The sequence below is a fragment of the Phasianus colchicus genome, chromosome Z, assembly GCF_987193195.1.
Source record: "Phasianus colchicus chromosome Z, bPhaCol1.hap1.1, whole genome shotgun sequence".
Classification (NCBI taxonomy): Eukaryota; Metazoa; Chordata; class Aves; order Galliformes; family Phasianidae; genus Phasianus; species Phasianus colchicus.
The window spans coordinates 9,784,534-9,807,890 of NC_143476.1; the positions used below are offsets into that span (position 1 = coordinate 9,784,534).

The 23,357-nt window shown below is 49.8% G+C and overlaps 2 protein-coding genes and 2 long non-coding RNA genes across 10 annotated transcripts; 2 read left to right on the forward strand and 2 right to left on the reverse strand.

Annotated features, from left to right (window-relative positions):
* Positions 1–697: 697 nt before the first annotated feature.
* On the reverse strand, positions 698–2,283 carry LOC149912451 (rho GTPase-activating protein 32-like). Its single transcript, XM_090131097.1, has 4 exons — positions 2,274–2,283; positions 1,718–1,922; positions 1,397–1,542; positions 698–1,214 (listed from the first exon to the last, which is right to left on the reverse strand). Exons 1-4 carry the CDS (start codon positions 2,281–2,283, stop codon positions 787–789), a joined length of 789 nt encoding a protein of 262 aa, XP_089987223.1. The 3' UTR covers positions 698–786.
* On the reverse strand, positions 2,242–5,433 carry LOC149912452 (rho GTPase-activating protein 33-like). The gene is made up of 7 exons (XM_090131104.1): positions 5,424–5,433; positions 4,242–4,385; positions 3,862–3,964; positions 3,634–3,766; positions 3,386–3,468; positions 2,918–3,025; positions 2,242–2,556 (listed from the first exon to the last, which is right to left on the reverse strand). Exons 1-7 carry the CDS (start codon positions 5,431–5,433, stop codon positions 2,385–2,387), a joined length of 753 nt encoding a protein of 250 aa, XP_089987230.1. The 3' UTR covers positions 2,242–2,384.
* Positions 5,434–13,416: 7,983 nt separating this feature from the next.
* Positions 13,417–18,462, forward strand: LOC149912453 (uncharacterized). 5 transcript variants are annotated; one of them, XR_016462114.1, is made up of 9 exons: positions 13,417–14,124; positions 14,245–14,344; positions 15,279–15,346; positions 15,467–16,380; positions 16,503–16,570; positions 16,696–16,797; positions 16,916–16,983; positions 17,109–17,396; positions 17,522–18,462. It is a non-coding gene; the product is annotated as an uncharacterized LOC149912453 (long non-coding RNA). The 5 variants fall into 5 exon arrangements; XR_016462115.1 differs by having other exon boundaries at positions 14,245–16,165; positions 16,285–16,380; XR_016462113.1 differs by having other exon boundaries at positions 14,245–15,346.
* A 142-nt stretch (positions 18,463–18,604) lies between these two features.
* LOC149912454 (uncharacterized) lies at positions 18,605–21,522 on the forward strand. 3 transcript variants are annotated; one of them, XR_016461778.1, is made up of 6 exons: positions 18,605–18,869; positions 18,979–19,046; positions 19,166–19,282; positions 19,392–19,459; positions 19,578–21,345; positions 21,455–21,522. It is a non-coding gene; the product is annotated as an uncharacterized LOC149912454 (long non-coding RNA). The 3 variants fall into 3 exon arrangements; XR_016461777.1 differs by having other exon boundaries at positions 18,979–19,282; XR_016461776.1 differs by lacking the exon at positions 18,605–18,869 and having other exon boundaries at positions 18,880–19,282.
* The last annotated feature ends 1,835 nt before the right edge of the window (positions 21,523–23,357 follow it).

The window sequence follows — 23,357 nt, forward strand, 5'->3', positions numbered from 1 at the left end:
CGGCTCTGCACGATGCTCTGCCACACTGGGCAGCTTGATCATGGCTCAGCAGTGGGATCAGACGAGGAGAAGGGGAGAAGGAAATCAAGGATGGGAGGGAGCCATCAGACACAGTCAATAAGTGTCTGTGAAGTCTTGCAAACCAGAGATTCCCAGGTTGTTTCTGCTTTTGCAGCATTTGTGTGGTGCAGGGTGAGCAAAAGGTTCTGCTGCTTGATTCTTCTGCAGGAGCCGCCTAAAAGGGAAATGGCCACTGAGCTGCAGACCAAGCAGTACTGCCTGACGTTGGCCAGGGGGAGCTTCTCCTGCCGCAGTGTGCTGATGACAGGTCTGGAGATGATCTGCACGGCCAGCTCGTAGGTGGGAGCCAGGAAAGGACACGATGGGAGGAGAGAGGTGTTAAAGAACAGCCAAGGCATGGAAATGCATTAGAAGGCCCTGAAAAGCATCACAAAGCCACAGCCAGGAAGCTTGGGAGTATCATGAGCAGCATCCAGGATGCGAGAGATTATTTGCTACCATGCCAAATGGTAGCAGAGCTCCCCCTGCAGACATCCCAAAGCCAGACAAAACAGGAACAAACCCGGAGCTGTGCTGCACGCACCCCACAGCCACAGCATTGCAAGCTGGGGTGCCTTGCTGTGTGCTGCATTCATCCCAGTCCGTGTGAATGAAGACTCTGGAGGCAGTCAAGGCGTTGATTGAGCACGAGTGTGCTTTTATTATTATATAAAGGACAGGAGGGTGTGAGAGGTCCACGGTGAAGATGGGACTCATCCTGTCTTGTCATGGAGAGAGTGGCTCAGAGCTCTCAGTGCTGCTGTCCGGTGCCTGGGACTGGAGGCCTGATTGAAAGTCCCCCTGCAAGAGGCTCTGCTCCTCTTCACTGATGCTGACCTGCTCCTGCATGGAGGTGCTGCTGTCGGGGCACTCACACTGTGCTTCAGATGGGCTGCACTGCAGAGACTCTGGGTTAAAATCCACACTTGTGACTGTGGTGTCTGGGAGGCTCAGGTCAGCAACTTCAGCAGAGCCAGGTGTAATGAGAGCATGGACTTCGATGAGCTCCTTCTCTCCATTAATGTTGTTAGATGGAAGGCTGCTATTGGAACTGCAGCAATTTGTGCTTCCTATGAGCTCTCCACTGATGGAAGCACACAGAGCATCCTCGCTACTTGCCCTGGATCTTGTGGGTTGGCAAGGGCTCGATTCACCTAGAAAGGATACACAGGGGTTAGTGTCAAACTTTCACAAGCTGAATTACGACAGTGGTTCTTGATCAGGGGTGAAGATTTAGGCACGGGATTGAACGCTAGAAAGAGATACATGTGCAGAGCAAGCTTGAATTCTATGTTCCTGAAAAGCAGGGATTTGGAAGCTGCATTTGCACCCTTACCTGCCAGGACTACCACTGCTGTTTCTGAGGGCTGCCTGGCATTGCGCTGCAGTTGGCGTTTGCTGCCAGAGGATGGCTTCCTGAGGCTGAAGCAGCAACACCAACTGCTAGCTGGTGATTCCTCATTCTTGCTGGGTGGATTTTGTCTGGAGAGAGAAAACAGCCAATGCTGTGAGTCGTGCGTGGTGCAGGGTGAGGGAAGAGCAGCACTGAGCTCTTGGCAGCAGTTGCTTGTTCCTAGCACTGCCTGGTTTCTGCAGGAAAACACAAAAACCCACCCAAACAATGATGCTAGGTGCTGGAAAAGAAAGTCCTCTTTACCTGTCAGATGGAAAGTCAACGACGGTGTGGAATTTGCCCTGCCCAGCTGCAGGGCTTTCTTCCACTTCAATGTCCCTGCTGCTCTCTGTTACCACAGAAGAGGTGCTGTGGCCTCGCCTCTGTGCCTGTGCCTCCTCCAGGCTGAGCAGCTTTGTGGCAGCAGAAGAGACCCCCACAGACTTGGGCCCTGGGAGAGAATTGTGCCCTGTCAGGGAAAACCACAGGTAAGAGCGAGGATCAGAAAGCAGCAGCACAGCCACCACAGTTCTGGGGGAGGTGCTGTATTTTTCTCAGGCTTGCTTATCCGAGCCACTGGAAGAAGAGGAGCCCAAAATAACCATGTGGGAAGAGGTGTGTTTATGGCAAAGGACACGGTCATCATTAAGAGCAGCTTACTGTATCAAAATAGGCAAGGAAAAACCCAAGGAAATGGGGGCAGGGAACTGAGAAAGCTTCGCTGCCACACTTGCATCAAGCTTTTCCTGCGTGCAAAGCATAATAATGACGGTTTCCTCCTTGTGAAGTTTGGGCTTGGACATTCTCAGCATCCAGCAACAGGATGCCATACACTAATGGAAGTCGAGAGGTCTGCTGTCCCCTTGATGGTAAAAGAGTATCTCAAACATCCTGGAGAAGGCCTGCATTTGGTCAAGGTGTCAGGTCAAGATCAAGCTAATGGAGGAAGACACTCACCTGCTGCATCTGCGATGTCTGCTCTGGATTTGGAGCAGAAGAGGACGTCGGTGTGGTTGATGAGAAATTCCACCACATCCGACTGCGTCTGCAGCTCCATGCAGGCAGCTCTTCCGCTGGCGCAGGCAGACTCGTTCTGCTGTGATCTGTAGAAAAGGCAGATTTTAGAAGTCATTTCTCCAAGACCGTTTCCCCGAGTCTGAATTGTTGCAGCCAAAAGCTGTCAGCTGAGGCTCTGGAGACTTCCGCAGTGGGCAATCAGTGATGCCACTGCAGAAATTCCCCTGGATGATCAAGGACACGTCAGTCCCATCTCAACAAGACTGCAGAAATTGTCACCTAGACATTGTGCCCGTGGGGATGGAGAACAGCTCAGGCTCCTGCTCTTCTGTCAGCCACAGATTTTACAGGAGAAGAGCACATTTGATGGAGAAAAAGGGAGCACTGTTTTTTTTTTTAATGGAGAACAGATGTAAGCGTTGTGTTGAAACAGAACCAGCAGTTTACCTTAAGAGGTTTGGAGCCCACACAATGGCTAGGTTCTTGGCATGCATGTTTGTGATGGTGGAGCTCCCAGCCAGACACGCCAAGTGTCTCATCAGGAACTCCAGTGTCCTGGAAAACAAGAGAGGCAAACGTTCAGCACCAACGAGCATGCCGTGCTGCAATTCAGAAAGCAAACCTCCATTCAAGCTACTTCTTGTGATTGCTACTGTCACCGAAGATGAAGTAGATCCAACCTGACTGAGTGCCACGCTGCAGCACCAAGCCCCAGCACAGCACAGCCGCAGCCATCAGCTGCACCAAGCGTGCCCCCGTGCCCAGGAACTGACCCCATAAAGTAAGCCCATGGAGCCTTCAACCCTTCAGCATACACAGGCATCGTGTTGCCGGCGTGAGACAGAGCCTGGAACCGCATCGTTGCCCTCTGCAATGCAGCAGGGCTGAGCTCAGCAGGCTGAGGGCAGCACTGACCTGTAGTGAGGAGCGGGCAGCTGCTGGATGACGTCCTGCATTCTGAGCAGCCGCTCCTCCTCTGTAGCGGCACCAACAGCATCCTGGAGTAGTGCAGAAAGGGAGCGAGACACCAATCAGGCTAGTACACCACTGCGAGTAAACCTCGTGGGGCTGACAGCAAAAGGGCCTCCGAGCTGGGGCACTGCTGCAGCCATCTGCCAAGAGGCCCAGGAAGAGGGAAATGAAAGACGTGGCCTTGTGCTTACCGAGAACTTGCCGTACAGCTGGTGGGTGAGCAGAGGGTTCGGGAGCTCCCTGAAGTACATCTTGCAGAGGGAGCTCACGCTGTGAATGTCACGGACGGTGAGCTCAGGAATCTGCTCCGACTCAAATTCCTGCCTGGAGAGAGGGACGCAAACCCGGTTGAGCGAGAGGAAGGCAAGCCCAAAGCCACACCAGATGCACTCAGGCTGTGTCAGTCGCAGCACTCTTACCGCAGCCTCTGGATGTTGGACGCGACGCCGGACAGGCGGTATATCCCCTGCACCACGCCGTGCTGCTCAATGAACTCAGCGCAGCTCTGGAGGACCTGGGGGACTGAAGAACACGTGCCAGCCGTCAGTGGAGCTCCTGATTCAAGTCCTGCTGCAGGCTGTGCTTCACATCCCATCCACTAAGCCCAGCCAGGCTTGGCTGAAGCAAATACAGATGTGCTTGTCTCTTAGGAGCATCCGCCTCACTTTATCCTTCAGCCATCAACTCCCATTACACGTGTCTCCACGGCTATCAGCCTGCCCCCTGCTAGATATGAGCTCCCTTTCATCTTCTTTAGATGCCCAGCAGAGGAAGATCTCAGGAATGGGCAGCTCCTTACCATCACGACCGGAGTGGAGAAGATGCTCTCCCAGGTCACCGCCAAACACCCTTTCCTTCTCCACCTCCCGCTCGGTCGGTTTCTTTGGGCGGGCCTTCACCAAGGAACGAAGGAAGGTGAGGATCTTGCTGCGTTTCTTGGGCACTGCACAACAAAAGGAAGAAACCAGGTCATTTCAGGTCTGGCTCCGTTGGACGAGGCCGAGCACAGCACACTCTACAGAGCACGTCAGAACGGGAAGAACATTACCAACCAGTACATACAAAAAGGGATTTTCCCCATCTCTGGAAAAGCCCAAGGCCAGGTTGGATGGGGCCCTGGGCAGCCTGGTCTAATCTGACATTAAATGTGGGGGCTGGGAGACCATCCTGAGGCAGGAGGGTTGGAGCATGATGATCCCTGAGGTCCCTTCCATCCCAAGCCATTCTATGAAGATTCTATAGTTTTGCCAAGTCCAATCATAAAATCAGGAGGATTGGGCCAAATCTCTGCCCCATGGTGTGCATGAAGAATCATCAACCCAGAGGACAATGTGGCATGGATAAAGGAGGTACTAAACATGGAACACACCCCCAAAAAGACTTCATTTTGCTTCCCCACACCATCAAATGTAACATCCCTACCTGGCTTTGGCACAGAATTGATGAGTGCCTCAGGAATGTTCTTATTAATGAGTTCCACACACTCCCCTGGGAAAAATCCAACCTGTAACAAGAAGAAAAGAGAGGCCAACTATTGCATGCAGCACTTCTCAGATCTGAACTGATAAACCAAAAGCCACGTAACATTTCCCTCGGAACGTGCTTGCCTGACGTTCCATAAGACTATCCAGCAGAAAATGGCCATAGTTCACAGCATAAAGGTAACAATTTTTCAACATTTGCAGCCAAAGACAAGGTCCTCTGACACCGACACAGGGAAACTGTTTATGTCCATTAGGCATCCTGAGCAGGCAGAGCAGCTCTAAGCTGAGATTCCTGCCTCTACTGCAGTTGCACTCTCCAGTCTGAATCTTGTGCCTACCTGGAAGCCGAGCTTGCCTCTCCACCAGGGGGTCAGCTCCTTTGGTGGCATGTCGATGACACACACGATGTCTCCCACCTGCAAGAGATTGCAGTGTCAGTCCCAGCTTCAGCACGGCTGGGAGGAAAGCACAGCTCAAATGACTGCATTCTTCTGCACTGCCCAACATCGCCGAGCTTGAGAGCACTTGCACCAGTGCAGCTCTGAAGGCATTTGCCATTGTAAAATTGAACAACAAGGAACGCCTTGAACTGCTTACCTCAAAGGAGAGTTCATCCGCTGCCTGGGCAACGTATCTCTTAACGACATGGGCAGCAGCAATAGCTGGAACATTCACAGGTGCCACCTCATGGTCCAGCAGGGGCTTCCCCTTGTTCTCAGTCTGAAACAGAGAGCACAGGCCACGGTGAGGAGCTGGGAACCAACAAGGAGGATTTCAAGGTGAGGAGCACATCTGCAGAGAAAGCTGCAGGAAATGCACTCGGTCCTTATCATGGGCACTTCAGAAGGAACTGCAAGTCTAATAACGGCTGTTTCTCTCCCTGGTGTGCAGCAGGCACACGCCAGCAAAGATGCATCTCTCCCCACCCAGACCATTCAGCAATGGCACTGACGCAGACAGGTGGCCTTGTCCATTTTGCCCCCTCCTTTCCTGCGCTCTTTGTGCAGGAAGGCTGGCTGTTTAAGATGCTAGGAGACTGTGAAGAGGGAAACCAAAGCTACGGCTGCAGTTACAAGGTGCAAACAGTGCCATTGCAAGCACCAAGCAGCTCTCTTGAGCAGTCCAACCAACAGCGAGGCCAAACAGAGCAGAGAATGATTGTTGTTTCTGCAGCCATTTCAAGGGAAAAGTCAGTAGAGGACAAACCCCACAGCCGAGATGGCTCTGGTACTTTTAAAAACTTGCCACGCTTGCACTACTGACTTGCCACAGAGGAGCTCTCTTGGAAAGCAGGAGAGCACATCTGCGGCTCACTCTGCTGGCTGCAGTCAGGGAACAAAGACCAATCAGAGCTTCATACTCTACCTCTGTCCATGCCAGGTCAGGCCCACAGCTGATCTCGCTGCACGCCACAGCCATCAGCGTAGGTGTGACAAGCTGGAACTGAAAAGAAACACACTTTTATTTTCTCTGTTCACATCTCTGCTGTGCTCCCTACAGCTGTCGGGCACACTCACACAGCCCAAGCACGCCTGCTGGTGTCCCTGGTGATGCTGTGCAGCTCTGCACAAGCTGGGGCTGGGACTCTTTGCCTAAGGGATTGCTTTCCATAAAACCAGCTGGTCACAGCACCACAGACAGCATCCTTCTGAGGGCTGAGCTGCAGAGCACGTGGAGAAAACCCACACGTGACCAGCGTCCCATCAAAGCTGGATGAGGCTGTGTTACTAAACACGGGGCGTCACGGGCTGCTAAAGCATGTGGGGGGACAAACCATGGCAGGTACCTGGCAAGAGATCAGAACGAGGGAGAGAAATCTCACGAATCCGCAGCCGTTCCTTGTCTCTTTGCTCTGATCTTCCACGAGCAAAAGCTGCAGCAGGGAAGCAGGCAGAGGGTGGAGAGAGGAGAGAGAAAGAGCAGGTCAGTTTGCTTCCACGGTTTAGCAAAGACTACGAGGGAAAAACCAAAATCTGCCCTCCCTCAACTTAAAAACTTAAGTTTTCAACTTAAAACCATTTCCCTTTGTCCTGCTGTTATCTACCCTTTCAAAGAGTTGATTCCCCTCCTCTTTTTAGGCTCCCTTTAGGTACTGAAGGCTGCCATGAGGTCACCCCACAGCCTTCATTTCTCCAGGCTGAACAAGCCCAGCTCCCTCAGCCTGTCTTTGCAGGGGAGGTGCTCCTGTCCCCTGATCATCTCTGTGGCTCGCCTCTGGACCCTCTCCAACAGCTCCCTGTCTTTCTGGACACTGTACTGCAGCTGGGGCCTCACAAGAGCAGAGCAGGGGGGGACAATCACCTCCCTGTCCCTCATGGCCACCCCTCTGCTGATGGAGATAATGTGATCCTATGAGCTCCGCCAGCCAGCAGTTCTCAGCACTCACTGTCCCCCCGTCTCTCCCACACTGTCTCAGCTTACCTACAAGGTGCTGCACAGGACGGTGTGAAGACAAAGGGACGCAGTCGGTGCACAAGTGCAACAAGCGAGCTGCTCAGTCAGAGCTCCAGCGCTCCAATGAAGGGACGCAGCACGCACTGCTCCTCCCCTCATTCTAGCCCTTATGACATCACTGAGGGCCACCAGGCTGCTCCACCACGACGCACAGGGTGGGGAGGCAAGACCAGTCACAAGGGCAGAAGATTCCAACAGCCCAGCCCAACGTTCTGGAATCAGGGGCTGCTTGGAATTCTACCCCAGCCAAATCCTGGAGAAGCTGGCACGGGGTCGTCATGACCAAAGCGCAGGACCTGGCGCTTGCTCTTGTTGAGCCTCGCACAACTGGCCTCAGTGCATCCCTCTGGAGGGCCTTCCTGCCCTCAGCCAGATGGACGCTTCCTCCCAGCAGCGTACCTTGCAGTGCTGGGCCCATGTCAAATCCACACTAGAGTGGGTTTTGTTACATTCAAGGGCATGTTGCAGCACCCATCTATTTCACCTGGAAGGAAATAAAGCAGGAGATGGGAGAAACACAGAACTACTGCCAGACTGCTTTATCCCTTTCTCAGCCCAACTTCCCTTGCCTCATCCCCTACCCCAACTCCTAAATGATGCCCACAGGCTGATAGTTGGATCTCAAGTCCATAGGACTCCTTTCACAGGGCTCCATCAAAAAGGCTGTCACACTTGTTCCGTACGCTCACACTGACCCAGCAGTGGTATCACAGTCACTTAACACACACACAACAACCAAACCCCGAGCATGCACATCCCTTCCTGCGTGACTGCAGCCCACAGCTCCCCTTCACACCTCCGTGGATCTCTGGTGTTTTACACGGATGCAGCCTCGCTGCAGCTCCGTGGCTGTCACACAAGGCCTGCAGGACCTCTTTCTCTGCAAACCCCGTCTGCAGTCATTGGTTCACGAGGTTCACCTCCTGCCCTCCTGAGCAAAAACAAGCACTAAGAACAAGAGCAAAGCATGCTGGACTCGACCTGGCTGGATCCCCAACCCTCAGTCCTGTCAGACGGACCCTGGTGTGGAGACTCATCCCCAAAGCCTGGCTGGACATCAGCACAGGCATCATTCTTCAAACGCCCCATCCAAGCAGCAAGGGATCAAAGCGTTGGCACAGCTGAAACAGAAATGCTGTGTGAGTTTCCTGTTAGCACTGAGCAGGAACAAATCTACCGCTGAGCAGCAGGATGTGAGACAAGCAGCAGAAGACACCCAACCTGCAGAACCAGCTCGTTTGGGGTCGGTCCAGATGTTTGTCTGCTCCCTTCCCTGGCCCAGGCCAAGCTTGTGAGCTGCTCCTCCTTGGTGCAGGGGGAAATGGTGCAGATGCCATGTGGTGGCTATGCACAGCATGCCTTGGACTTGCTTTTCCTCTCTCCATCTGCCATTAGCAAACAGCATCTCCAGCCTCCAGAGATCACTGAGTCCAACCCCTGCACAACAGTGAAAAAAAAGATATGATAAGGGGTACTTAAAGCACAGCATCTGTAATCAGATCAGACTCCTGCACTGTGAAGACTTCCATGAGTATTCCTGCACAGTGCATCACTTAGTCTCTCTTTAGCCTTGTGTTCATGGTTTTCCTGTAAGAGCTTGTCTAAACACTGCCTATAATCGTGGTTATGCTGGAAGCATTTGGATTTATTGATCCTTACTGTGATTTCAATAACAAATGCAGATGTTTTTTTGTTAGGGACAGCTTTCAATTTCTCAACTGAAATTTCAATATTGCATTAGGTGTTGACAACCACGGGGCTGCAGTACAGAGAATTACAGGAAGATGAATTTCTCCATCTCCATGCTCCTAGACATTTATGATTACAGTGATGTAGTTATATACAAAGTTGCAAGATACCAAAGCTAGAATAACCTCTTGGTGCAGCAGGATGTCTGGAGCCCAAGTGCAGAGTCTCAGTGTTGCAAAGCCTTGAAGAGGTGCACCGTATGTGCTGGGGCTGATGACACAGACACTGGAGCAAGGCCAGTGTGATGTTAGAAACTTGACCAGCAGCTGATCTGTTGTCAGCCATTTCTGGACACAAACGGGATCTGGTCGACTTAGGACATGACCTTTGGGCTGGAGAGCAACTCCCCGAGGAATCACACAGCCACTGCAGACCGTTGGCAAGAACCCCATACCAAAACAGCTCATCTGCAATCAGTTTTTAATCTGTGCAGCAGTGATTGGAACAGACGCACGCTCTCTGCATTTGCAGGAATGTTCACAAGTGGAATGTACATCACCTGTGTGCTCCAGCTCTTCTGTGTGCATGCTAGGAGCAGTGATCCCCCTGCACCCAGGGCTGCAATAAAGTCATGTTGGGTTTCTAACCTGCCCACCAGCAGCCCAGGCTGCCCAGAGCCACATCCAGCCTGGCCTTGGCTGCCTGCAGGGATGGGGCATCCACAGCCTCCTTGGGCAACCTGTTCCAGTGCCTCACCACCCTCTGGCTGAAAAACTTCCTCCTCACATCCAACCTAAACCTCAACACCCCCCGTCTCAGTTTAAAGCCATTCCCCACTTGTCCCATCACTATCCACCCTCCAAAACAAAACACCTCGGCTGTTCAACACTGAAAGAGCAAAATAACCCACAGCTCTTACTTCCACTGTATGCATTTAATTCCAAACTTAAGGTCACAGGTTAATTACTCATGTGATCCTTCCTGACAGAAGAACTACTCGTAGTGATGTGTAGGAGTAAGGAACAGTTTGAAAAGGTCATGGACATATTAGAACTTGCAGCATTTATCTTAATAGATCCCTACATTGCACAGCATTTTGTAAAACACACGTTACAAGTACTGTGCACTGGATTACACTATATCAAACTCTAAGTAACAATACAGGTTGCTTTTAAATCTACACTTACATGTTTTCTTCTAACTCCTTTTTTTTTTTTTAAATGGTGAGTGTACCATTAATTCAAGACAAGAATTTTGTTTGTAAGTCGATCTCTATAACTGTTCTTGGCATCATTCTGTAGGATGAACTAGATACATGGAATTTGGCACTGGCTCCCCAGGGCAGTGGTTTGGCACTGAGCTGACAAAGGTCAAAGAGCATTTGCACAATGCTCTCAGACACAGGGCTTGACCCATAGGAGGTCCGGTGTGGAACCAGGAGGTGGAATACATGATCCTCGAGGTCCCTTCCAAATAAAGATATTCCATGATCCTCTAATACTTATATTCCCAAGTCCTGTACACAGTGCTCAGGTGCTTAATTGAAAGGTTCCATGAAACAGTGAGGTATCTATGTCCCTTTACCACCCAGTTATTCAATTTGCCACGTGGATCTTTTATCCAGTCACATTAAAAAACCCCTCAAAGTATTTCCTTCAGTCTTCCATTCTGATAGACCTTTCTGGAGCAAATAAAGAGTTGCAACTCAGAATGTCCACACCTCCCTTCCTGCACCCTGCATACTTTTTTAATTGTACTGTGATTACGTACCATTCTATTGTCACCCTCATTCTGTCATTATCTAGGCAGTTTACTGCCATTAAATTTTCCAGCAACAGATGCCCACAAGTACAGCCAGCCTGGACTTATTTCCAATACTTACCTTTGTCCTGATGTCCTTGTAGGAGGTGGGACGTTTCTCCATCTCAGCAGCAGAGGGCAGGAGGGGTCCAAGGTGAGGGCATGCTCTTTTCTATTTTTCTGGCACTCAAAGACAAAGGGAACAAGAAAACCAGATGTGTTTCCCTGCCCATGGCAAACACCAGCCTTTCCATCCTTACAGTCCTTCCTGCCATCAGCAGAGATATTTTGCTTTCTTGTGCCACTTCATCCCTTTAGCATCTGGCATTCTAACAAAAAAGTACTTACAAGGAGTTTTAATATTTTCATATTAAATGTCAGAATTAGAACCATTATGTTTACCAAATATTTAAAACGTTCAACCCAGTGAGAAGTGAATTGATGTTGCATTTAACATTCAGATAAGAACTTGTAAAGGAAGAAAAAAGTGCTGCTTTCATAAACTATAGTCTCATTGTCAAGCCTTGCACTGTCTCAGCAGATTATTACAGAATGTTCATTCAAGCAGGAATTCAGAGATGCATCTGAATTGATAAGAACAACGAATAATTAAGAAAGCTTGACTGCAGTCTGCTTGAGGATTCCAGTCTGAAGTGTGTTCCACCTGGTGACAACTGGGAATGTCTTTCTCTCACCATTAGAACCATTGCACCTCTGACTAAACACATAGCTAATCACCACTGAAAACTAACTACGTGTTGATTAACATTCAGAGAGATTGTGCAGGTGTCCTTTTAGGAACTGGCCTACAGTATGCTAAGAGGGATGGATGTGGGGACATTAGGATAACGTGCCCTCTGCCTGTTAAGACAGCCCCAGCAGAGCAGGTCAGCAGGCTGAAGAGCTGAGTGGGTCACCAGGGCTCAGAGACTTCACTCGGCCATCTGAAAGTTGAGGGACTTCAGCCCAAGCTGCCCTTTTCCATGCAGGCAAGGAGGCCAAGAGAAGGTGGATCGGCACGGTTCTGGTGCAGACAGGGGCTGCAGTGTGAGCAGGCCTACACAGACAAGGCTGTGCCCACACAGAGTGACAGCAGCTTTCGCTGTGAGCAGATTCCCAGGGGGCCTGAGCCATGGCAGTTCTTGATGGCAGCATGTTCCCATCAGCCCTGGAAGTCTTCTCTGGACGTCTGTCGCATTCTGGAATCCACACTGAGGACGCAGTCGCTGTGTCAGAGCAGCTGGCAGAGTCACGGGGAACCGTGACGTAGTTGGCCCAGGGAGCAACAACAAGGCCTGCACTGCTCAGCCAGCCCAGGCCAAAGGGGAGCACGAGAGAGAGCAGAGGAGAGAGGGGGGGAAAGAGGGCCAGGAAGGAAAGGCCTGTGCCTGAATGGACGTGTAGCAGCAGCTGCTGACAGCAAACTCGGTGATGGCAGGGGCACAGCAGAGCAGTGCAATGCTGGCAGCTTCCTGTGTCTTTCACACAGGCACTGCAGACATGGCCAGCACTGGGAGATCAGCAGAACTGCTGCACACCTCTGCCAGCCCAGGCCAGAGGAGTGCAGAACAGTGAGCTGCTGCTGAGGGGAGAGAGGATGGCCTGAGAGCTGACCTGAGAGGCAGGGCTGGCTGTGTGACAGCAGCCTCTGTGTCCTCCTCCTGTGTCTGTGAGGGCCAGAGGGCCAGAAGAGAACATGCCCAGACAACGAAGCCCTGCTGTCCTCTGCTGCTCAGCTGGAGAGATGTTCCGCCTTCCTGAAGGACGCTGATCCAAAGGGAAGGAATCAAAGGAAGTCCAGGCTGGCTGTCCTTGTGGGCATCAGCTGCTGGCAGCTGCCTCTGTGCTGCCATGGGCAGGGCACAGCACACACAGTGTTTGCAGTTCCCTGTGTGACACTGGCCCTGGTGACCTGACAGCCAGAGGGAGACAAGAGAAAGAGCTGCCTCCCTCTGCCAGATGAGGCAAAGGTGAGAATCCCAGAATCACAGCATGGCCCGGGTTGGAAAGGAGCTCAAGGTTCATGAATCTCCAACCCTTGGCTCTCCAAGGGTGCACAGGGGGCTTTGTTCTCCCTGTGGTGCAGCTTCAGTGCCAACTCACAGCTGAGCTGGTTGGCACACTGTGACAGCCTGCCGCTCTGAAGCTCTTGGGGCAGTGCTCAGTTCTTTCTGAAGTACTCTGGAAAATGCTGCTTCTCCTTCACCAAGTCAATGTCTGTTTCCAGACAGACGTCTTTTTCTCCTCTGTACACACAAACAGTATCTTGTAACTCCCTGGCACAGTGCTCAGAAGTGATACTTCTGGAAGCACGTCAGAGAAAAGTGGCCTTGTCCCAGTGGACTTTCAGAGCAGATGAGAACAAGTCTTGGTTGACGGCTTTCTTCTGCTTCTGGAACTGCACAGGCAGGTTGTGTGTTGTCATACTTTATGCCAGAGTGCCAAACTGAAGCAGTTTCTGCAACCTCTTTTTTTCATACTTGTCACTCTTTGCTATTTCTGAGACCTTAACTTAGTCATTTTTAATGCGCTCTCATCTAAACTACTGTGTCCTCCAGTGTCAGTGTTGTATGAATCACGACTGTGGGATTTCATCAGTGAAAGGATTCTGCTCTAATGACTGTCCAAAAATGTCTGTAAATACTTTTTCTATCTTATTTTGCCAGATGTATTGATATTTGAGATGAATGGCAAAAACAATTTGCGTACATAGATAAGCAATGAAAATTTGCTGGATTGTTTTAGAGAAAAATGCTCCAGTTTTCTGATCGTTTCCATGCAGAAATAAGAAACAGAAAAATTCTCATTATCATTATTCATGCATGAATAAGTTCAAAAAAGAGATGTGGGGGATGATGTTTCAATTCCAGGTGATTGTAGGAAGGACTGTCAGGATGGAAAGGCTAGTGTCTAGCATGGGCAAAGAAACACTTCTGGTTTTCATATTCCCTTTGTCTTTGAGTGCAAGAGGCCATGAGGAGAGTGTGCCCTAAACTTGGACATTTTTTGACCATTGCAGCTGAGATGGAGAAGTGTTCCAGCTTCTAGAAGGACATCAGGACAAAGATATGTAATGAAAATAAGTCCAGGCTGGCTGTCCTTGTGGGCATCAGCTGCTGGCATCTGCATTGCTGCTGCCATGGGCAAGGCACAGCAGGTAAAAATTGCTTTTCCTTGTGTGACACACGAGCTCTTGACTTGAAAGCAAGAGGGATGCAATAGAAAGAGCTGCAAGCTCTGCTAGACATGGCAAAGGTGAGTGGGATGTTGTTTCAATTAGTGCTGATGTCAGGAAGGACTGTAAGGATGGAAAAGGCTGGCGTTTGGCAAAGGCAAGGAAACACATCTGGTTTTCATTTTCTCTTTGTGTTCCAGAAAAAGAGGAGAGTGTGCCCTAACCTTGGAGCTCTCCTCCCCTGTGCTGCTGAGAGGGAGAAATGTTCCAGCTTCTAGAAGGACATCAGGACAACAATATGTAATGAAAATAAGTCCAGGCTGGCTGTCCTTGTGGGCATCAGCTGCTGGCATCTGCATTGCTGCTGCCATGAGCATGGCACAGCAGGTAACAGATTGCTTTTCCTTGTGTGACACAGGAGCTCTTGACTTGACAGCTAGAGGGATGCAATAGACAGAGCTGCAACCTCTGCCAGACATGGCAAAGGAGAGTGGGATGTTGTTTCAATTAGTGCTGATGTCAGGAAGGACTGTAAGGATGGAAAGGCTGGTGTTTGCCATGGGCAGGGAAACACATCTGGTTTTCATTTTCTCTTTCTCTTTGAGTGCCAGATAAACAGGGGAGAGTGTGCCCTCACCTTTTAACTCCCCTGCCCTCTTCTGCTGAGATGGTGAAATGTCCCAGCTTCTGGAAGGACATCAGGACAAAGATATGTTATAAAAATAAGTCCAGGCTGGCTGTCCTTGTGGGCATCAGCTGCTGGCATCTGCATTGCTGCTGACATGAGCATGGCACAGCAGGTAACAGATTGCTTTTCCTCGTGTGACACAGGAGCTCTTGACTTGAAAGCTAGAGGGATGCAATAGACAGAGCTGCAACCTCTGCCAGACATGGCAAAGGTGAGTGGGATGTTGTTTCAATTAGTGCTGATGTCAGGAAGGACAGTAAGGATGGAATGGCTGGTGTTTGCCACGGGCAGGGAAACACATCTGGTTTTCATCTTCTCTTTGTGTGCCAGGAAAAGAGCAGAGTGTGCCCTCACCTTGGAGCTCTCCCGCCCTCTGCTGCTCAGAGGGAGAATGGCCAAGCTTCTAGAAGGACATCAGGACAAAGATATGTAATGAAAATAAGTCCAGGCTGGCTGTCCTTGTGGGCATCAGCTGCTGACATCTGCATTGCTGCTGCCATGAGCTTGGCACAGCAGGTAAAAATTGCTTTTCCTTGTGTGACACAGGAGCTCTTGACTTGAAAGCAAGAGGGATGCAATAGAAAGAGCTGCAAGCTCTGCTAGACATGGCAAAGGTGAGTGGGATGTTGTTTCAATTAGTGCTGATGTCAGGAAGGACTGTAAGGATGGAAAAGGCTGGCGTTTGGCAAAGGCAAGGAAACACATCTGGTTTTCATTTTCTCTTTGTGTTCCAGAAAAAGAGGAGAGTGTGCCCTAACCTTGGAGCTCTCCTCCCCTGTGCTGCTGAGAGGGAGAAATGTTCCAGCTTCTAGAAGGACATCAGGACAACAATATGTAATGAAAATAAGTCCAGGCTGGCTGTCCTTGTGGGCATCAGCTGCTGGCATCTGCATTGCTGCTGCCATGAGCATGGCACAGCAGGTAACAGATTGCTTTTCCTTGTGTGACACAGGAGCTCTTGACTTGAAAGCTAGAGGGATGCAATAGACAGAGCTGCAACCTCTGCCTGACATGGCAAAGGTGAGTGGGATGTTGTTTCAATTAGTGCTGATGTCAGGAAGGACTGTAAGGATGGAAAGGCTGGTGTTTGCCATGGGCAGGGAAACACATCTGGTTTTCATTTTCTCTTTCTCTTTGAGTGCCAGATAAACAGGGGAGAGTGTGCCCTCACCTTTTAACTCCCCTGCCCTCTTCTGCTGAGATGGTGAAATGTCCCAGCTTCTGGAAGGACATCAGGACAAAGATATGTTATAAAAATAAGTCCAGGCTGGCTGTCCTTGTGGGCATCAGCTGCTGGCATCTGCATTGCTGCTGACATGAGCATGGCACAGCAGGTAACAGATTGCTTTTCCTTGTGTGACACAGGAGCTCTTGACTTGAAAGCTAGAGGGATGCAATAGACAGAGCTGCAACCTCTGCCAGACATGGCAAAGGTGAGTGGGATGTTGTTTCAATTAGTGCTGATGTCAGGAAGAACAGTAAGGATGGAAAGGCTGGTGTTTGCCATGGGCAGGGAAACACATCTGGTTTTCATCATCTCTTTGTGTGCAAGAAAAAGAGGAGAGTGTGCCTGCAACTTGGAACTCTCCTGCCTTCTGCTGCTGAGAGGGAGAAATGTCCCAGCTTCTGGAAGGACATCAGGACAAAGGTATGTAATGAAAATAAGTCCAGGCTGGCAGTCCTTGTGGGCATCAGCTGCTGGCATCTGCATTGCTGCTGACATGAGCATGGCACAGCAGGTAACAGATTGCTTTTCCTTGTGTGACACAGGAGCTCTTGACTTGAAAGCTAGAGGGATGCAATAGACAGAGCTGCAACCTCTGCCAGACATGGCAAAGGTGAGTGGGATGTTGTTTCAATTAGTGCTGATGTCAGGAAGAACAGTAAGGATGAAATGGCTGGTGTTTGCCACGGGCAGGGAAACACATCTGGTTTTCATTTTCTCTTTCTCTTTGAGTGCCAGATAAACAGGGGAGAGTGTGCCCTCACCTTGCAACTCTCCTGCCCTCTGCTGCTGAGAGGGAGAAATGTCCCAGCTTCTGGAAGGACATCAGGACAAAGATGTGTAATGAAAATAAGTCCAGGCTGGCTGTCCTTGTGGGCATCTGCTGCTGGCATCTGCATTGCTGCTGACATGAGCATGGCACAGCAGGTAACAGATTGCTTTTCCTTGTGTGACACAGGAGCTCTTGACTTGAAAGCTAGAGGGATGCAATAGACAGAGCTGCAACCTCTGCCAGACATGGCAAAGGTGAGTGGGATGTTGTTTCAATTAGTGCTGATGTCAGGAAGGACTGTAAGGATGTAAAGGGTGGTGTTTGCCATGGGCAGGGAAACACATCTGGTTTTCATTTTCTCTTTCTCTTTGAGTGCCAGATAAACAGGGGAGAGTGTGCCCTCACCTTGCAACTCTCCTGCCCTCTGCTGCTGAGAGGGAGAAATGTCCCAGCTTCTGGAAGGACATCAGGACAAAGATATGTAATGAAAATAAGTCCAGGCTGGCTGTCCTTGTGGGCATCAGCTGCTGGCATCTGCATTGCTGCTGACATGAGCATGGCACAGCAGGTAAAAGATTGCTTTTCCTTGTGTGACACAGGAGCTCTTGACTTGAAAGCTAGAGGGATGCAATAGACAGAGCTGCAACCTCTGCCAGACATGGCAAAGGTGAGTGGGATGTTGTTTCAATTAGTGCTGATGTCAGGAAGGACAGTAAGGATGGAATGGCTGGTGTTTGCCACGGGCAGGGAAACACATCTGGTTTTCATTTTCTCTTTCTCTTTGAGTGCCAGATAAACAGGGGAGTGTGTGCCCTCACCTTGCAACTCTCCTGCCCTCTGCTGCTGAGAGGGAGAAATGTCCCAGCTTCTGGAAGGACATCAGGACAAAGATATGTAATGAAAATAAGTCCAGGCTGGCAGTCCTTGTGGGCATCAGCTGCTGGCATCTGCATTGCTGCTGACATGAGCATGGCACAGCAGGTAACAGATTGCTTTTCCTTGTGTGACACAGGAGCTCTTGACTTGAAAGCTAGAGGGATGCAATAGACAGAGCTGCAACCTCTGCCAGACATGGCAAAGGTGAGTGGGATGTTGTTTCAATTAGTGCTGATGTCAGGAAGGACTGAATGGATGGAATGTCTAGTGTTTGCCATGGGCAGGGAAACACATCTGGTTTTCATTTTCTCTTTCTCTTTGACTGCCAGATAAACAGGGGAGAGTGTGTCCTCACGTTGGAACCATCCTGCCCTCCTCTGCTAAGATGGAGAAATGTTCCAGCTTGTAGAAGGACATCAGGACTAAGATATGTAATGAAAGTAAGTCCAGGCTGGCTGTCCTTGTGGGCATCAGCTGCTGGCATCTGGACTTCTTTACCATGAGCATGGCAAAGCAGGTAAAAATTGCGTTTCCTTGTGTGACACAGGAGCTCTTGACTTGAAAGCTAGAGGGATGCAATAGAAAGAGCTGCAACCTCTGCCTGACATGGCAAAGGTGAGTGGGATGTTGTTTCAGTTGCTGCTGATGTCAGGAAGGACTGTAAGGATGGAAAGGCTGGTGATTGCCATGGGCTGGGAAACACATCTGGTTTTCATTTTCTCTTTCTCTTTGAGTGCCAGATAAACAGGGGAGAGTGTGCCCTCAACTTGGACCCATCCTGCCCTCTTCTGCTAAGATGGAGAATTGTTCCAGCTTCTAGAAGGACATCAGGACAAAGATATGTAATGAAAATAAGTCCAGGCTGGCTGTCCCTGTGGGCATCAGCTGCAGGCATCTGCATTGCTGCTGCCATGAGCATGGCAAAGCAGGTAAAAGGTTGCTTTTCCTTGTGTGACACAGGAGCTCTTGACTAGAAAGCTAGAGGGATGCAATAGAAAGAGCTGCAACCTCTGCCAGACATGGCAAAGGTGAGTGGGATGTTGTTTCCATTTCTGCTGATGTCAGGAAGGACTGTAAGGATGGAAAGTCTGGTGTTTGCCATGGGCAGGGAAACACATCTGGTTTTCATTTTCTCTTTCTCTTTGAGTGCCAGATAAACAGGGGAGAGTGTGCCCTCACCTTGTACCCATCCTGCCCTCTTCTCCTGAGATGGAGAAATCTTCCAGCTTGTAGAAGGACATCAGGACAAAGATATGTAATGAAAGTAAGTCCAGGCTGGCTGTCCTTGTGGGCATCAGCTGCTGGCATCTGCATTGCTGCTGCCATGAGCATGGCAAAGCAGGTAAAAGGTTGCTTTTCCTTGTGTGACACAGGAGCTCTTGACTTGAAAGCTAGAGGGATGCAATAGAAAGAGATGCAACCTCTGCCTGACATGGCAAATGTGAGTGGGATGTTGTTTCAGTTGCTGCTGATGTCAGGAAGGACTGTAAGGATGGAAAGGCTGGTGTTTGCCATGGGCTGGGAAACACATCTGGTTTTCATTTTCTCTTTCTCTTTGAGTGCCAGATAAACAGGGGAGAGTGTGCCCTCACCTTGAACCCATCCTGCCCTCTTCTGCTGAGATGGAGAAATGTTCCAGCTTGTAGAAGGACATCAGGACCAAGATATGTAATGAAAGTAAGTCCAGGCTGGCTGTCCTTGTGGGCATCAGCTGCTGGCAACTGCATTGCTGCTGCCATGAGCATGGCACAGCAGGTAAAACATTGCTTTTCCTTGTGTGACACAGGAGCTCTTGACTAGAAAGCTAGAGGGATGCAATAGAAAGAGCTGCAACCTCTGCCTGACATGGCAAAGGTGAGTGGGATGTTGTTTCAGTTGCTACTGATGTCAGGAAGGACTGTAAGTATAGAAAGTCTGGTGTTTGCCATGGGCTGGGAAAAACATCTATTTTCTTGTTCTCTTAATCTTTCAGTGCTAGGTAAATAGAGGAGAGTGTGCCCTCACCTTTGAACTCTCCTGCCCTCTGCTGCTCAGAGGAAGAAATGTCCAAGCTTCTAGAAGGACATCAGGACAAAGATATGTAATGAAAATAAGTCCAGGCTGGCTGTCCTTGTGGGCATCAGCTGCTGGCATCTGCATTGCTGCTGCCAAGAGCATGGCAAAGCAGGTAAAAGGTTGCTTTTCCTTGTGTGACACAGGAGCTCTTGACTTGAAAGCTAGAGGGAAGCAATAGAAAGAGCTGCAACCTCTGCCAGACATGGCAAAGGTGAGTGGGATGTTGTTTCAATTAGTGCTGATGTCAGAAAGACTGTAAGGATGGAAAGGCTGGTGTTTGCCATAAGCTGGGAAACACATCTGGTTTTCATTTTCTCTTTCTCTTTGAGTGCCAGATAAACAGGGGAGAGTGTGCCCTCACCTTGGAACTCTCCTGCCCTCTGCTGCTCAGAGGGAGAAATGTCCAAGCTTCTAGAAGGACATCAGGACAAAGATATGTAATGAAAATAAGTCCAGGCTGGCTGCCCTTGTGGGCATCAGCTGCTGGCATCTGCATTGCTGCTGCCATGAGCATGGCAAAGCAGGTAAAAGATTGCTTTTCCTTGTGTGACACAGGAGCTCTTGACTTGAAAGCTAGAGGGATGCAATAGAAAGAGCTGCAACCTCTGCCAGACATAGCAAAGGTGAGTGGGATGTTGTTTCAGTTGCTGCTGATGTCAGGAAGGACTGTAAGGATGGAAAGTCTGGTGTTTGCCATGGGCAGGGAAACACATCTGGTTTTCATTTTCTCTTTCTCTTTGAGTGCCAGATAAACAGGGGAGAGTGTGCCCTCACCTTGTACCCATCCTGCCCTCTTCTCCTGAGATGGAGAAATCTTCCAGCTTGTAGAAGGACATCAGGACAAAGATATGTAATGAAAGTAAGTCCAGGCTGGCTGTCCTTGTGGGCATCAGCTGCTGGCATCTGCATTGCTGCTGCCAAGAGCATGGCAAAGCAGGTAAAAGGTTGCTTTTCCTTGTGTGACACAGGAGCTCTTGACTTGAAAGCTAGAGGGATGCAATAGAAAGAGCTGCAACCTCTGCCTGACATGGCAAATGTGAGTGGGATGTTGTTTCAGTTGCTGCTGATGTCAGGAAGGACTGTAAGGATGGAAAGGCTGGTGTTTGCCATGGGCTGGGAAACACATCTGGTTTTCATTTTCTCTTTCTCTTTGAGTGCCAGATAAACAGGGGAGAGTGTGCCCTCACCTTGGACCCATCCTGCCCTCTTCTGCTGAGATGGAGAATTGTTCCAGCTTGTAGAAGGACATCAGGACAAAGATATGTAATGAAAATAAGTCCAGGCTGGCTGTCCCTGTGGGCATCAGCTGCAGGCATCTGCATTGCTGCTGCCATGAGCATGGCATAGCAGGTAAAAGGTTGCTTTTCCTTGTGTGACACAGGAGCTCTTGACTTGAAAGCTAGAGGGATGCAATAGAAAGAGCTGCAACCTCTGCCTGACATGGCAAAGGTGAGTGGGATGTTGTTTCAGTTGCTACAGATGTCAGGAAGGACTGTAAGGAAGGAATGTCTGGTGTTTGCCATGGGCAGGGAAACACATCTGGTTTTCATTTTCTCTTTCTCTTTGAGTGCCAGATAAACAGGGGAGAGTGTGCCCTCACCTTGAACCCATCCTGCCCTCTTCTGCTGAGATGGAGAAATGTTCCAGCTTGTAGAAGGACATCAGGACCAAGATATGTAATGAAAGTAAGTCCAGGCTGGCTGTCCTTGTGGGCATCAGCTGCTGGCAACTGCATTGCTGCTGCCATGAGCATGGCACAGCAGGTAAAACATTGCTTTTCCTTGTGTGACACAGGAGCTCTTGACTAGAAAGCTAGAGGGATGCAATAGAAAGAGCTGCAACCTCTGCCTGACATGGCAAAGGTGAGTGGGATGTTGTTTCAGTTGCTGCTGATGTCAGGAAGGACTGTAAGTATAGAAAGTCTGGTGTTTGCCATGGGCTGGGAAAAACATCTATTTTCTTGTTCTCTTAATCTTTCAGTGCTAGGTAAATAGAGGAGAGTGTGCCCTCACCTTGGAACTCTCCTGCCCTCTGCTGCTCAGAGGAAGAAATGTCCAAGCTTCTAGAAGGACATCAGGACAAAGATATGTAATGAAAATAAGTCCAGGCTGGCTGTCCTTGTGGGCATCAGCTGCTGGCATCTGCATTGCTGCTGCCAAGAGCATGGCAAAGCAGGTAAAAGGTTGCTTTTCCTTGTGTGACACAGGAGCTCTTGACTTGAAAGCTAGAGGGAAGCAATAGAAAGAGCTGCAACCTCTGCCAGACATGACAAAGGTGAGTGGGATGTTGTTTCAATTAGTGCTGATGTCAGAAAGACTGTAAGGATGGAAAGGCTGGTGTTTGCCATGGGCTGGGAAACACATCTGGTTTTCATTTTCTCTTTCTCTTTGAGTGCCAGATAAACAGGGGAGAGTGTGCCCTCACCTTGGAACTCTCCTGCCCTCTGCTGCTCAGAGGGAGTAATGTCCAAGCTTCTAGAAGGACATCTGGACAAAGATATGTAATGAAAATAAGTCCAGGCTGGCTGCCCTTGTGGGCATCAGCTGCTGGCATCTGCATTGCTGCTGCCAAGAGCATGGCACGGCAGGTAAAAGATTGCTTTTCCTTGTGTGACACAGGAGCTCTTGACTTGAAAGCTAGAGGGATGCAATAGAAAGAGCTGCAACCTCTGCCTGACATGGCAAAGGTGAGTGCGATGTTGTTTCAGTTACTGCTGATGTCAGGAAGGACTGTAAGGATGGAAAGTCTGGTGTTTGCCATGGGCAGGGAAACACATCTGGTTTTCATTTTCTCTTTCTCTTTGAGTGCCAGATAAACAGGGGAGAGTGTGCCCTCACCTTGGACCCATCCTGCCCTCTTCTGCTGAGATGGAGAATTGTTCCAGCTTCTAGAAGGACATCAGGACAAAGATATGTAATGAAAATAAGTCCAGGCTGGCTGTCCCTGTGGGCATCAGCTGCAGGCATCTGTATTGCTGCTGCCATGAGCATGGCATAGCAGGTAAAAGGTTGCTTTTCCTTGTGTGACACAGGAGCTCTTGACTTGAAAGCTAGAGGGATGCAATAGAAAGAGCTGCAACCTCTGCCAGACATGGCAAAGGTGAGTGGGATGTTGTTTCAGTTGCTGCTGATGTCAGGAAGGACTGTAAGGATGGAAAGGCTGGTGTTTGCCATGGGCAGGGAAACACATCTTGTTTTCATTTTCTCTTTCTCTTTGAGTGCCAGATAAAGAGCAGAGTGTGCCCTCACCTAGGAACACTCCTGCCCTCTTCTGCTGAGATGGAGAAATCCTCCAGCTTGTAGAAGGACATCAGGACAAAGATATGTAATGAAAATAAGTCCAGGCTGGCTGTCCTTGTGGGCATCAGCTGCTGGCATCTGCATTGCTGCTGCCATGAGCATGGCACAGCAGGTAAAAGATTGCATTTCCTTGTGTGACACAGGAGCTCTTGAGTTGACAGCTAGAGGGATGCAATAGAAAGAGCTGCAACCTCTGCCAGACATGGCAAAGGTGAGTGGGATGTTGTTTCAATTAGTGCTGAAGTCAGGAAGACTGTAAGGATGGAAAGGCTGGTGTTTGCCATGGGCTGGGAAACACATCTGGTTTTCATTTTCTCTTTCTCTTTGAGTGCCAGATAAACAGGGGAGAGTGTGCCCTCACCTTGGACCCATCCTGCCCTCTTCTGCTGAGATGGAGA

Excerpts from the sequence above, each read along its gene's own strand:
- LOC149912451 (XM_090131097.1), bottom strand. Across the intron at positions 1,543-1,717 it reads GTTGACTTTCCATCTGACAG|ACAAAATCCACCCAGCAAGA; the intron begins GTAAAGAGGACT and ends TTCTCTCTCCAG. Across the intron at positions 1,215-1,396 it reads AGCAGTGGTAGTCCTGGCAG|GTGAATCGAGCCCTTGCCAA; the intron begins GTAAGGGTGCAA and ends TATCCTTTCTAG.
- LOC149912452 (XM_090131104.1), bottom strand. Across the intron at positions 3,965-4,241 it reads TCTCCACTCCGGTCGTGATG|TCCCCCAGGTCCTCCAGAGC; the intron begins GTAAGGAGCTGC and ends CGTGTTCTTCAG. Across the intron at positions 2,557-2,917 it reads TGGGCTCCAAACCTCTTAAG|ATCACAGCAGAACGAGTCTG; the intron begins GTAAACTGCTGG and ends CCTTTTCTACAG.